Source organism: Hemiscyllium ocellatum, chromosome 4 (genome assembly GCF_020745735.1).
Source record: "Hemiscyllium ocellatum isolate sHemOce1 chromosome 4, sHemOce1.pat.X.cur, whole genome shotgun sequence".
Taxonomy (NCBI): domain Eukaryota; kingdom Metazoa; phylum Chordata; class Chondrichthyes; order Orectolobiformes; family Hemiscylliidae; genus Hemiscyllium; species Hemiscyllium ocellatum.
In genome coordinates this window covers 81204033-81219349 of record NC_083404.1, presented here as the reverse complement: position 1 = coordinate 81219349, position 15317 = coordinate 81204033, and the positions used below count along the sequence as shown (strand labels likewise).

Genomic DNA, 15317 nt, shown 5'->3' with positions numbered 1-15317 from the left:
CTGGTAAGTTAGAGGAGATACTTGTTAAGAAGGAAGATGTGTTGGGCATTTTGAAAAACTTGAGGATAGACAAGTCCCCCAGGCCTGACGGGATATATCCTAGGATTATGTGGGAAGCAAAAGAGGAAATTGCAGAGCCGTTGGCAATGATCTTTTCGTCTTCACTGTCAATGGGGGTGGTACCAGGGGACTGGAGAGTGGCGAATGTTGTGCCCCTGTTCAAAAAAGGAATAGGGATAACCCTGGGAATTACAGGCCAGTTAGTCTTACTTCGGTGGTAGGCAAAGTAATGGAATGGGTACTGAGAGATAGGATTTATGAGTATCTGGAAAGACACTGCTTGATTAGGGACAGCCAGCATGGATTTGTGAGGGGTCGGTCTTGCCTTACAAGTCTTATTGAATTATCTGAGGAGGTAACCAAGCATGTGGATGAGGGTACAGCAGTGGTTGTAGTGTACATGGATTTTAGTAAGGCACTTGATAAGGTTCCCCATGGTGGGCTTATTTGGAAAAGCTTACAGCGGGACTTCGGAGAACTAGGAAGAAGGCTGAAAAGCAGGACGTCCAAGATGGTTATCTCTGGTTTGCTTCCAGTTCCTCGGGCTGGTGAGGCCAGAAACAGGGAGATAATGGACTTGAACGTGTGGTTGGGCAACTGGTGCAGGAAGCAAGGATTTAAGTTCTTGAATCACTGGGGTATATTTTGTGGTAAGCATAAATTCTACAAAAGAGACGGTTTGCACCTTAATAGGGACCAGAATTCTGGCAGGCATGTTTTCTACTGCAACACCGCTACACTTAAACTAAGTAGCAGGGGAGAGGGGACAAACTGGATGTATAAAAAGGAAATTGAAGGGAAAGTTAGAACAAGAGAAGTCAAGAAAGACAACTGTATCAATGAGGCAGAAAATTCAGAAAGGGATCATGCTACAAGGTTGAGTGAAATAGGGGTTGATGGGAAGGGTGAGAGCAGTAACAAATTAAAAATACTGTATATGAACGCATGAAGCATTAGACATAAGATGGATGTGCTTGAGGCTCTTTTAGAAATTGGCAGATACGATATTGTGGGGATAACTGAGACGTGGCTTCAAGTGGACAGGGCCTGGGAAATGAATATTCAAGGCTACACGTGCTATCTTAAGGACAGACTGACAGGCAGAGGGGTGGGGTGGCCTTGTTGGTAAGGGAGGATATTCAGTCCCTTGCGCGGGGGGACCTAGAATCAGGGGATGTAGAGTCAGTGTGGATAGAGCTGCGAAATACTAAGGGTAAAAAGACCCTCTTGGGAGTCATCTACAGGCCCCCAAACAGTAGTCTGGATGTCGGATATAAGTTGAATCAGGAGCTGAAATTGGCCTGTGGTGAAGATGTTCCTACAGTTGTTATGGGGGATTTTAGCATGCAGGTAGACTGGGAGAATCAGGATGGTATTGGACCTCAAGAAAGAGACTTTGTGGAGTGCCTCAGAGATGGATTCTTAGAGCAGCTGGTGCTGGAGCCGACCAGGGAGAAGGCAATTCTGGATCTAGTATTGTGTAACAAACCAGAATTGGTCAGAGACCTCGAAGTGAAGCAGCCATTGGGAAGTAGTGACCATAATACATTAAGCTTCAATCTGCAATTTGAGAGGGAAATGGTACAGTCGGAAGTGACAGTACTTCTGTTGAATAAAGGGAACTATGGAGCTATGAGGGAGGAGCTGGCCAAAGTTCAATGGTGCGATACCTTAGCAGGGATGACTGTGGAGGAACAATGGCGGATATTTCTGTGTATAATGCAGAAGTTGCAGGATCACTTCATTCCTAAAAGGAAGAAAGATCCCAGGAGGAGGCATGGGCGGCCGTGGCTGACGAGGGAAGTTAAGAAACATATAAAGTTAAAAGAAAAAAGTATAACATAGAAAAGATAAGTGTGAAAACAGAGGACTGGGAAGCTTTTAAAGAACAACAGAGGATTACTAAGAAGGAAATACGCAGAGGAAAAATGAGGTACGAAGGCAAACTGACCAATAATATAAAGGAGGATAGTAAAAGCTTTTTCAAGTATTTGCAATGCAAAAGAATGGTTAGGACTAAAATTGGGCCCTTGAAGACAGAAACAGGGGAATATATTACAGGGAACAAAGAAATGGCAGAAGAATTAAATGGGTACTTCAGATCTGTATTCACTGGGGAAGACACAAGCAATCTTCCTGAGGTAACAGTGGCTGAAGGACCTGAACTTAAGGGAATCTATATTTGCCAGGATTTGGTGTTGGAGAGACTGTTAGGTCTGAAGGTTGATAAGTTTCCGGGGCCTGATGGTCTACATTCCCAGGATACTGAAGGAGGTGGCTCGGGAAATCGTGGATGTATTGGTGATTATTTTCCAGAGTTCGATAGATTCGGGATCGGTTCCTGAGGATTGGAGGGTGGCTAATGTTATTCCACTTTTTAAGAAAGGTGGGAGAGAGAAAGCAGGAAATTATAGACCAGTTAGTCTGACCTCCGTGGTGGGAAAGATGCTGGAGTCTATTATAAAGGATGAAATTACGGCACATCTGGATAGTAGTAACAGGATAGGACAGAGTCAGCATGGATTTATGAAGGGGAAATCGTGCTTGACTAATCTTGAATTTTTTGAGGATGTAACTCTGAAGATGGACGAGGGAGATCCAGTAGATGTAGTGTACCTGGACTTTCAGAAAGCTTTTGATAAAGTCTCACATAGGAGGTTAGTGAGTAAACTTAGGGCACATGGTATTGGGGGCAAAGTACTAGATTGGATTGAAAATTGGTTGGCTGATAGGAAACAAAGGGTAGTGAAAAACGGCTCAATTTCGGAATGGCAGGCAGTGACCAGTGGAGTACCACAGGGATCTGTGCTGGGACTGCAGCTTTTTACAATATGTGTTAATGATATAGAAGATGGTATCAGCAATAACATTAGCAAATTTGCTGATGATACTAAGCTGGGTGGCAGGGTGAAATGTGATGAGGATGTTAGGAGATTACAGGGTGACCTGGACAAGTTAGATGAGTGGGCAGATGCATGGCAGATGCAGTTTAATGTGGATAAATGTATGGTTATCCATTATGGTGGCAAGAACAGGAAGGCAGATTACTACCTCAATGGAATTAATTTAGGTAAAAGGGCAGTACAAAGAGATCGGGGTGTTCTTGTACACCAGTCAATGAAGGCAAGCATGCAGGTACAGCAGGTAGTGAAGAAGGCTAATAGCATGCTGGCCTTCATAACAAGAGGAATTGAGTATAGAAGCAAAGAGGTGTTTCCGCAGCTGTTCAGGGCCCTAGTGAGACCACTCTTGGATTACTGTGTGCAGTTCTGGTCTCCAAATTTGAGGAAAGACATTCTGGCTATTGAGGGAGTGCAGCGTAGGTTCACGAGGTCAATTCCTGGAATGGAGGGATTACCTTACACTGAAAGACTGAAGCGACTGGGCTTGTATACCGTTGAGTTTAGAAGACTGAGAGGGGATCTGATTGAGACATGTGAGATTATTAATGGTTTGGACACTCTGGCAGCAGGAAACATGTTTCCGCTGATGGGTGAGTGCTGAACCAGAGGACACAGCTTAAAAATACGGGGTAGACCATTTAGGACAGAGATGAGGAGAAACTTCTTCACCCAGAGAGTGGTGGCTGTGTGGAATGCTCTGCCCCAGAGGGCAGTGGAGGCCCAGTCTCTGGATTCATTTAAGAAAGAGTTGGATAGAGCTCTCAAAGATAGTGGAATCAAGGGTTATGGAGATAAGGCAGGAAGCGGATACTGATTAGGAATGATCAGCCATGATCATATTGAATGGCGGTGTAGGCTCAAAGGGCTGAATGGCCTATTCCTGCACCTATTGGCTATTGAAAGTCAGGAGGCATGGGATGGTGGGAAATTCGGCCAGTTGGATAGGGAACTGGCTAACCGGTCAAAGTCAGAGAGTGGTGGTAGATGGTAAATATTCAGCCTAGAGCCCAGTTACAAGTGGAGTTCCGCAGGGATCAGTTCTGGGTCCTCTGCTGTTTGTCATTTTTATTAATGACTTGGAAGAGGGAGTCGAAGGGTGGGTCAGTAAATTTGCAGACGATACGAAGATTGGTGGAGTTGTGGATAGTGAGGAGGGCTGTTGTCAGCTGCAAAGGGACTTAGATATGATGCAGAGCTGGGCTGAGGAGTGGCAGATGAAATTCAATCCTGTCAAGTGTGAGGTTGTCCATTTTGGAAGGACAAATAAGAATGCGGAATACAGGGTTAACGGTAGGGTTCTTACTAAGGTGGAGAAGCAGAGGGATCTTGGGGTTTATGTTCATAGATCTTTGAAAGTTGCCACTCAGGTGGATAGAGCTTGTAAGAAGGCCTCTGGTGTATTAGCATTCATTAGCAGAGGGATTGAATTCAAGAGTCATGAGGTGATGTTGCAGCTGTACAGGACCTTGGTCAGGCCACATTTGGAGTACTATGAGCAGTTCTGGTCACCTCACTTTAGGAAAGATGTGGAAGCTTTGGAGAGGGTGCAGAGGAGATTTACCAGGATGTTGCCTGGAATGGAGAATAGGTCGTACGAGGATAGGTTGAGAGTGCTAGGCCTTTTCTCATTGGAATGGCGAAGGATGAGGGGTGACTTGGTAGAGGTTTATAAGATGATCAGGGGAATAGATAGACTAGACAGTCAGAGACTTTTTCCCTGGGTACAACAGAGTGTTACAAGGGGACATAAATTTAAGGTGAAGGGTGGATGGTATAGGGGGGATGTCAGGGGTAGGTTCTTTACCCAGAGAGTGGTGGGGGTATAGAATGCGCTGCCTGTGGGAGTGGCAGAGTCAGAATCATTGGTGACCTTTAAGTGGCATTTGGATAGGTACATGGCTAGGTGCTTAAGCTAGGACAAATGTTTGGCACAACATCGTGGGCCGAAGGGCCTGTTCTGTGCTTATTGTTCTATGTTCTATGTTTCTATATAAGTACTCTGAAAAAGAAGATAACTTGTATCCAAAACCTAGCCTGTGATGGAAATCCCAAAGTATTCAAGTCAGTTGCACATAGAGATGTCTTCATTTACCCAATTCTGAGATTAAGCCTCTACAAATGAGAAACTGTTGAGGAAATGTAATTTATTAATTATCAATTTGATTGGATGTGTCCACCTGAAGGTATTTCCTTTTGAAATGAAGACAGAAGAGTGGTATTTTATGGACTAGGTCAGACGACTCAAAACATTCTTAAGCAGACAGCCCAGACCATAATTTTGCAATTTGCTTTGGTAAGTGTACAGTGAAAATTACCCAGAGTAAGTTAGCGAGCTTGACTACCAGGTTTTAAACAGACAAAACTTTATTCACAAAATTACACAATAAAACACAAAGAACAGAATAAAGAACTCTTACAGAACTCCGTCTATCCAAATTAGACTTAATTATGCTGTTTCAAATGTGTACCACAGTCCCGCTAAGCAAACCCCCTCAAAACACAGTTTTAAAAAAAAGGAACAAATGATTACAGGTTGAAGTTAGGAGGGAAGAAAGAGAGAGAGCCTGTTCACACAGTCCACTGCTGAGCTCCCAACTAGTTCTGGACTGAACTGTTCAGCTAGACAGCTGACCATTCTCCTGTCACTATACATGTCACTTTTAAAACATCACGACTTTGGCCTGAATTCTCATCTGTTTACATATTAGATTAGATTAGATTACTTAGTGTGGAAACAGGCCCTTCAGCCCAACAAGTCCACACCGGCCCGCCGAAGCGCAACCCACCCACACCCCTACATTTACCCCTTACTTAACACTACAGACAATTTAGCATGGCCAATTCACCTGACCCGCACATCTTTGGAGTGTGGGAGGAAACCGGAGCACCTGGAGGAAACCCACGCAGACACGGGGAGAATGTGCAAACTCCACACAGTCAGTCGCTTGAGGTGGGAATTGAACCCAGGTCACTGGCGCTGTGAGGCAGCAGTGCTAATCACCGTGCCACCGTGCCGCCCATAACCAAAAGGTGCCTCAAACTCCTTTTTGTCTCTGGACCAAACTATTCTAATCGGAGCTCGGCCTATTTATGACCTCTCTGAGTCTCAATCAAGGATACAGTATCCTTGAGAAAAGTACCAGCTTTTAGAAAAAAGGGACCGGCTTTTGACAGTATGGAATATTTACCTCCTCGTTATTAGAATCTGATCTTTCCTCCATTCATCATTGTGTCATCGTTTTAAGACCCTAGGGCAGTATTGTTGATCAAACACTGGAGGTGCCTTTTTCTTTCCCAGTTTTTGTTGTAACAGTAATTTTAAAAAGATAGCTAATAGATATTAATAATAATTTGTTGGCTAGGGGCCACTTAATACTTGTTGTTCGTGTCATACATATAGTGTAACAGCACAAATCGCTTGTTAGAGTATCAGTAAACTACGTATCATTTCTGAAAAAAAAGCTCCAGAAAGGACAATTTAAACAAACCAAAGCTTTGATAAAATCCTTGCTGACAAATAACAACATTACTTCAAGTCAGCAAGATATGTGGATTTGAGGCGAACTTGGTAGGTGATATGATTCCATGTGTCTACTGCTCATGCCCTTCCAGGGATGGAGGTTTTAAGTTTGGAAGGCACGATTGAGAGAGCTATGATGAATTGCTATCTTGCATCACATTGTTGCCACTGTGTGCTGATGGTGAATGGAAATAGCACACAAGGTGATGATTGATTGGGATGCTGATCAAACAGGCTTTGTTGTCGTAGATGGAGTTGAGCTCTTAAGTGATGTTGGAGGTGCACTTATCCAGGTTTGTGGCAAGTCTTCTATCACATTGCTGACTTGTGCCTTATAAATGGTGGATATGCTTGAGGAGTCAAAAGTACAAATAGATGTACTTTTGCAAGTAAACCCATGAAAGGAAAGTTGAAATTAAACAACACCAGGTTATAGTCTCAACAGGTTTAATTGAAAGCTTTCATGAAAGGAAAGGAATTGTGATGTAGCAACCTGAAGCAGAAATTATTTTACTATATATGTGAAGAAGCAACATGTTTGGAAATACATCTTGAAGGTACGTTTCCACCAAATATCTGCTAGGATATATTAATTTATATCTCCATTATATTGAGATTGATTCTACAAATTTTTTTTGACTATTTAGCATAGCTGAACAGTGCTACACTCAAGCACAATTTCATAGTATTAGAGCAGAAAGATCCCTTTTGTGGGGAATTGATTCTGAGCAGCAATAATGTCTCCTCCTTTAAGACCAGGTAAATTGGATGAGGATATCCTATCTGGATAGTGTCATGTAATACTTCATATTAGCTGTTGAGTCTAGTAAGTGTGTGAAGACCGGTTAGTGTTTTCTGTTTGTGTGCTAGTTTACTTGTTTCCAGCTCTCACCACTGGCTAGCTGAAGAATGAGAGTTGGTCATTAGGGGGCAAACCATCATTTTATGAGCCAGGTGGCTGACACCGCTGGTTAGCCAGAAAAGGCTTTAGTAGTTAACCTTTTTTTAAATGGAAGAAATGACTTCAGGCACATTCTTTTCAAAAATTATAGGATGAATTTCCAAATTAAAAATGCACTGATGAAACTCAATTAACCAGCAGAGCTTACAAAATGCAAAACATATTATTTGTGGCTGAAATACTGAAACTGAAATTAACCATAGAATCAATGCCTTTGCTCACCAATCTGCAGGAGCAACTTACCTAATGCCACTCTCTTATTTCCATGTTACTTTGCCCATTATTTATTTACAAATGCCTATTCAATTCTCTCTTGAATGGTTCAACTGAGCTTACCTCCACCACAGACATGAGCAGTGCCTTCCAGATCCTAACCATTCACTATTAAAGTCCTTGTGTTGTCATTGTTCCTTTTGTCTTAAAACTCTGCCTTTTGTTCTGAGTTCTTCCACCAACAGGAACAGTTTTTTCTGTAATTCCTCTGCCCAGATCGCGCTTAATTTAGAATATTGCTATTAAAAATTGCCTCTCGTCACATTGATACTTTTGTCTTAAGATTATATCAACACACGATTTAAACAACTAGTTATAACAATTTTCAAATTATTATTTCAAATAAATCTAAAGTAAACTATCCAAATAGATTCTACATTTATTTCCAAACACACAGTAAAAACAAAAGGGTTGTGCCCCAGTATGGATAGTTGTCCACTGTCTAGGTGATATCTTCAGTGCTTTGGAGCCTCCTGTGAAGCCCTGCTTTACTGTGTATTCTGTAATTTATTTGGTTCCCTTTCTGCTTCTTCCGGTTGCCTGTTTTGGTTGTTCGTTGTTGTGGCCGGTTATTGGGTCTAGGCCAATGTGCTTGTTGATGGAGTCTATGGCTGAGTTACCATGCTTCTAGAAATTCTCTGGCTATCCTATATTTAGCTCATCCTATGATTGTTGTGTTGTCCCAGTCGAATTTGTAGTCCTTATCATCTGTGTGTATGGCTAATAGGGATAGCTGATCGTGGCGTTTAGTAGCTAGTTGGTGTTCGTGGATATGGATTGCTAGTTGACTGCCTGTTTGCCCTATTTAGTGTTTCATGCAGTCTTTGCATGGAATCCTGTAAATTACATTAGTCTTGCAAACGGGTATAGGGTCTTTTGTCCTGCTGAGTTGTCTGAGCGTAGCTATCAGTTTTTGGGCTGTCACAAAGTCTAGTGGTAGGAAAAGTCAGGCTGTCAGTTCTGAAACCTTTTTTTTATGTAAGGTAGCATGGCTCGTGAGTTAGGACATGTCCTCATAATGTTGTTAGGCTGTTCACCATCTGCAGATGAAGTTGCGGGGATATCCGTTCTTGGCGAATACTCTATGGAGGTATTCTTCTTCCCTTTAAGTCAGGAGTGCTGCACTGTGTTGTAGCCCTTTTGAACAGGATCCTAATGGAGCTTCTTTTGTGTGTGTTTGGGTGGTGGCTGTTGTAATCCAGGACCAGGCCGGTGTGTTTGGCTTTCCTGTACACCTTTTGTGGTGCATTCATTGTTCTGTGTTCTTTCTACCGTCACATTCGGTTGATGGTTGGTTTCCTCCTCTTTCGTAAATCTGATCCCTGTGACAATGGCGTTGATAATCTGGTGTTTGTTCTCGATTTCTGTTCTCTTAATGATAACAAAAGTGGCATCTATGAATCAGATCCAGATTTTGGTTTGGATTTGGGCTCAGGCTGTTTGTTCCAATCTTTGCATCACTGCTTCTGCTATTAGCCCAGAGATGGGTGAGCCCACAGGTGTTCCATTGATCTGTTCATATATTTGGTTGTTGAATGTAAAGTGTGTCATCAAGCACAGGTTGATTAGTTTGAGCATACAGTCCTTGTTCATAGCTCCCTGGTCATGCTGTCTGTTCTGCTTGTCCAGGAGGTTGGCTATTATCTCTCTGGCTAGAGTTTTGTCATTGAAGTAAGCAGTGCTGTTACATCAAATAAGGTAGAAAAACAGGAGGCTGGGTGAACACAGCAAGCTAGGTAGCATTAGGAGGTGGAGAAGTCAACGTTTCAGGTGTAACCTTTCAGGACTGGGAATGGGTGGGGGAGAGCAGGATGAGCATCGGTGGTGACAGGTAGAGGGTACAACCTGGTTGGTTGATGGGAAGGATGAATCTGATAGGTGGCTGAGGGGAATAGAAAGGAGAGGGAGGGGCTGGGAAGGGAAGTTATTTGAAATTAGAGAATTCAAAGTTGAATGTTCTGGGCTGTAGGCTGCCCATGTGGAAGATGAGGTGGTGTTCCTTCAATGTGTGGTTTGGCTCTCCAGTCCATAATAGCCATACATACCAGGACCATAAATCTGATTGGACAACACAACGATCATAGGACAGCCAAAGGATTTCTAGAAGCGTGGCACTCAGTCACAGATTCCCTCAACAAAAATGAACAACTGGAACTGGCATTCGGAAGCAGCAGAAACTGAATCAATCAAATTCCAGAAGAGGGCTTCACAGGAGGCTTAAAGCGCTGAAGATGTCATCTAGACAGGGGATGAAACATCTGCAAATCAACTTCCCAACTCAGCAAGCAGACCCACAACCACAACAATCAGCACCTGAGCTCCAAATCTTTATACAAACCTTGAATCTGGCACACAATTGTCATTTTTTTTAATGCTCTTTCCAACTGTCTCTGCAAAATCTTTCGAAAGACTCCATATTTTGGAAGATATTTGTCAATCTCCTATGGACTTCTCATAGGATCATAACGAAAAATAATCCTTGGGATTTGAGGAATGGATTTCATTAGATTAGGACAAGCCCCTATTTCAAGAGTTGATCAGTTTGTCATCTTTGAATTTATATTGTTTCACATGAGTAAATAGCATATATGCTAGTAATGAAGACTGAACTGTACAAGCTCATTTATCTTGTTTTATATCTTGTGTGCATTTAAGTACAACACCCTCAGTTTTGCATCGGCTGCATCCTTTCTCATAGTTATCCCCGTGTCTGAAGTGAGATTTTTGACCTTTTCCATACTCTTCTGGAACTTCAATAACCTCTCCTGAGCAGCCCTAACCCAATTAGTTTAATATCCTTGTGACTACTATTTTGTCTTTTCACTAGGTTCCTGGTCCCAGATTAGTTTAAGTGAAGATGATCCCAGTGCCTTTCTGTCCGAATAGTGATGCCATTGCTTCATGAAATGAAACCCCTCTTTTTTTTTTCTTTTTCAACTCCTTTTGTCACACATTTACTTTCCTATTATTCCTATTTCTTTGTCAATTTGCAAGTGGCTCAGGTAATAATCCAGGGATTATAACGCTAGAGGTCCTCAACTTTAATTTTGTCCCTGATTCTGATATTCCCCAAACAAGATCTCTTGCCTATGTTGTTGGCAACACTCAGTATCCTTTTCAGATGTTCCATATCTTTGCAGGCAGGCAGTGCGCTATGTGAGACTCTTGATCCTGCTTATAAGGGATGCTATCTGTACTCTATAGAATCTCCTTCCACTTTTCATTTTTCTCCTCCTGCTAAAGTAGCTTCCTGCACCATGATACAGTGGTCAATTTGCCTATCCTCCTCACAGACTTTTTCCTCATTGACCCATGGAGCTAGTACTTCATACTTCCTAGCAAGGTCAAGAACTGAGCTTCAATGCTATAATATATTTGGATTTCTACAATACATTCAAAATGGTATTGCATAAAAAGTTATTGCACAAGACAGCATTTTATTGTTTTGAGGGTAATGTATTAAAGACAGAATCTGTTCCAGGTTAGAAATATACATACTAGTGGAATACCAGAAGGATCATTCATTGGGCTTCACTTAGTTACGATTCATATTAATGACTTGGAGAAGAAGGCAGAGCATAATATATTCAAAGTTGCTGATGCAAAAATAAGTGGAAAGGCATGTTGTATTTAGGATATGAAAAATCTAAAAACCTAAAGAACTGCTGGATGCTGTAAATCAAACAAGGGTGGCCTGGTGGCTCAGTGGTTAGCACTGCTGCCTCACAGCACCAGGTTCCCAGGTTCGATTCTGTGAAGTTTGCATGTTCTCCCTGTGTCTGCGTGGGTTTCCTCTGGGTGCTCCGGTTTCCTCCCACAGTCCAAAGATGTGTGGGTCGGGTGAATTGGCCATGCTAAATTGTCCATAGTGTTAGGTGCATTAGTCAGAGGGAAATGGGTCTGGATGGGTTACTCTTCAGGGGGTCAGTGTGGATTGGTTGGGCCAAAGGGCCTGGTTCCACACTCGGGAATCTAATCTAATAACAGAAATTGCTAGAAAAGCTCAGCAGGTCTAGCAGCATTTGTGGAGAGAAATCAGTTTATGTTTCTGGTCCGGTGACCCTTCCTCAGAACCAGACCTGAAACATTAACTCTAATTTCTCTTCATGAGATATAAGTAGTTTGATTTGGCAAACAGTTAGCAGATAGAGTTTAATGTAGAAAATTGTGATGTCATACGTTTTAATAGTCAGAATCAAAAAGCAGATTTTTATTTAAATGGATGGTCCCAAAATGGTGCGGCACAGAGCGACCCTCATTGTTCTTGTGCATTAAACAATTGTGTGCAGATACAGTAAGTAATTTTGGCCTTTATTGCAAGGGGATTGGAATTTACAAATAAGAAAGTCTTGTTACAATTGCACAGGGTGTTGTAAATCTGGATTGCTATCTATGGTCACTTTTAAGAAAGGGTGCTGCAAATGTGTTGCTGGTTAAAGCACAGCAGGCCAGGCAGCATCTCAGGAATAGAGAATTCGACGTTTCGAGCATAAGCCCTTCATCAGGAATAAGAGAGAGTAGCCAAGCAGGCTAAGATAAAAGGTAGGGAGGAGGGACTAGGGGGAGGGGCGATGGAGGTGGGATAGGTGGAAGGAGGTCAAGGTGAGGGTGATAGGCCGGAGTGGGGTGGGGGCGGAGAGGTCAGGAAGAGGATTGCAGGTTAGGAGGGCGGTGCTGAGTTGAGGGAACTGACTGAGACAAGGTGGGGGGAGGGGAAATGAGGAAACTGGAGAAATCTGAATTCATACCTTGTGGTTGGAGGGTTCCCAGGCGGAAGATGAGGCGCTCCTCCTCCAGCCGTCGTGTTGTTATGTTCTGCCGGTGGAGGAGTCCAAGGACCTGCATGTCCTCGGTGGAGTGGGAGGGAGAGTTAAAGTGTTGAGCCACGGGGTGATTGGGTTGGTTGGTTCGGGCGGCCCGGAGGTGTTCTCTGAAGCGTTCCGCAAGTAAGCGGCCTGTCTCACCAATATAGAGGAGGCCACATCGGGTGCAGCGGATGCAATAGATGATGTGTGTGGAGGTACAGGTGAACTTGTGGCGGATATGGAAGGATCCCTTGGGGCCTTGGAGGGAAGTGAGTGCGGAGGTGTGGGCGCAAGTTTTACATTTCCTGCGGTTGCAGGGGAAGGTGCCGGGGGTGGAGGTTGGGTTGGTGGGGGGTGTGGATCTGACGAGGGAGTCACGAAGGGAGTGGTCCTTGCGGAACGCTGATAGGGGAGGGGAGGGAAATATATCCTTGGTGGTGGGGTCCGTTTGGAGGTGGCGGAAATGGCGGCTGATATACATTGTATGCGGAGGTTGGTGGGGTGGTAGGTGAGAACCAGTGGGGTTCTGTCTTGGTGGCGGTTGGAGGAGCGGGGCTCAAGGGTGCACTGGCATTGGAGGCAGTTCAAAAGAGATGCATAATACTAATTCCTGGGATGAAGAGGTTGACCTATCAAAACAGATTATGCCTTTTAAATTATTAGTTTAGAAGAATGAGATATGATCATCTTGAAATGTACAAGATTCTGAGGCTTGGCTAGGAGATGTTGATGTTTTCATTAATGGGGGAATCTTGAACTAAGGGACATAATTACAGAATAAGACACTTAAACCTGAGATACAAAGGAGTTTCTGCTCCCAAGGACATTTGTGGAATTCTCTAGATCAGAGTTGTGGAGGCTAAATTGCTGAAATATTTGCAGAAAGTTTGGGGAGCTAGCACAAAAGACTGATCTGGGGGGCAGATCAGTCAGGGATCTTAGCATTAGGGCAGGCTTGAGGGGCTGAATGACCTTCCACTGTCTGTTTTTGCGTTCTTCGTAATCCATTTTAGAAAACAGGGAACATGCTGTAAACTTAACAGAACGTGAATGATTCCAGTCCAGATGTCACTTACATGACTGAAAATTATATTCGGCAAAAAGTGAGGGCTGCAGATGCTGGAGGTTAGAGACGAGGGCGTGGTGCTGGAAAGGCACAGCAAGTCAGGCAGCATCCCAGCAGCAGGAAAATCGACGTTCCGAGCAAAAGCCCTTCATCAGAAATGATATTGTTTGAATGAAAAGGGAACTCCTCAGGAAGGCAAGTCTAGGCATAAGGGATTACACAACATTTGGAAGTATCCTTGCTTTTGCTGCTTGTCTCGCCTCTTAAATATTGACGTGGCTAAGCTAAATTCCTGTGTGGGTTATTAAGATCTGACGGGTTAGCTGGTTACTATGGTAAAATCCTATCACATGACGACGGGGTTACTGCTGAACGTCGCCAGATTTTTCTCTCGTACGTTTGACGTCATTCGTGAGGTCAAGCAGAGCCCTGTTGTGAAGAAACGGGCTCAGAGCCTACTGTACAATACGCAGTCAGAAATTTGTAGTCTGGGATGGTTCCAATGCCTGGTCCCACACAACAAGCAATTTCCCCAAATGGTGAGAATAACAACGACATCGTTCAGGACAATGGCACCATTATTCCCTTTCGGAAACACACAGTGAGAGGAGAACGTTCTTACAGGTAATCAGTTTTTGGTTTAGATATGGCTGGACACTGCAACAGAATGAGGAAATGCAATAGATTACATAATAAAACTGCATATGCATGTATATGATTAATGGTTTTTTTATTTGTATGTTTTATTGTCTTTTGAAATGAAAAGTGGCATATTATTGTATGGAATCTTTTGCACATCAGTAGCGCTGAGTGGCCCGCTTTTTTTTAATGAATGCCCTTGTGCTTTTTCTCCTTCCTTCCTTTCTCCCTCCCCGGGTTCTGCTAGTTCCTTTTTACGCCGTTATTTCGAATAAGATCATTATTCTTGTCAGATAGGACTACGCCATTCTAGTTACTGAAGGCGAGACATAATTTTCTAAAATTAAAATTGGTTAATAAACGGAAGAATAGGATATTCCCCAATGAATTTTAAATATAGCTTCATTTAAATTGAGCAGTTAGTGGTTTTATTAAGCAAACTAGATTGATGGAGCTTATAAAATTCAAGGATCTGATTGGCGGAATGCCTGACTGTCGAGGTCACCATGTCATGCATTCAGTGAGATTTCCTCTTGTAGCTGGTTTGTACAAAGAAACTGGACCTTTGCAACCATTCAGATAATCTGGGGAAATGAGCAGTAGATATAAAATACAATCCGAATTTTGCCTGGGGAGAAATATTAAGCCCAATCTTTTATTTTAAAAAAAATGCTATGAAACAGAGCAACCAGAGCTGGTAAGATTTCTTTTATTAAATGGGAAATTCCTGTGGGTGAAGATCACTTGTTTTAATAAGCCAAATTCTGGTTGTTTATATTTTTCCCATTAAGCTTTGGAAACTGTCTATTGCTAGAAAAAAAATTACGAGTTTGTGTACAAGTATTGCATATTCTGAAATACGTTACCCGTTGGTTGTCTGGGCCGGATGGGATTTTTCCGAGGATTGTAGACCAGCGAGCCTTGCGCCTGTTGTAGGAAAAGATTATAAGATATGATTTATGATCTAGCAAGTAGCAATTTGATTGGAAATAGTCAACATGGATTTATCAAGGACTGGTTGTGCCTCACAAACATCATTGAGTTTTTTGAGAAGGTGACCAAGCATGTGGATGAGGGTAGGGCAGTTGAC

At 42.9% G+C, this 15317-nt stretch overlaps 1 protein-coding gene across 4 annotated transcripts in view; it reads left to right on the top strand.

The window, feature by feature from the left end:
- mapre2 (microtubule-associated protein, RP/EB family, member 2) overlaps positions 1 to 15317 on the top strand; it is a 121254-nt gene that overhangs the window by 38014 nt on the left and 67923 nt on the right. Inside the window, exon 1 of one of the 4 annotated variants that reach the window (XM_060824360.1) lies at positions 13998 to 14212. The exons of 2 other annotated variants lie outside the window; for them this stretch is intronic. In XM_060824360.1, coding sequence (XP_060680343.1) covers positions 14082 to 14212 — 131 coding nt within the window. In that variant the 5' untranslated portion in view covers positions 13998 to 14081. Of the gene's footprint in view, positions 1 to 13997; positions 14213 to 14850; positions 14925 to 15317 lie in introns of those variants that run through there. One more of the 4 variants, XM_060824361.1, reaches the window with a different exon arrangement.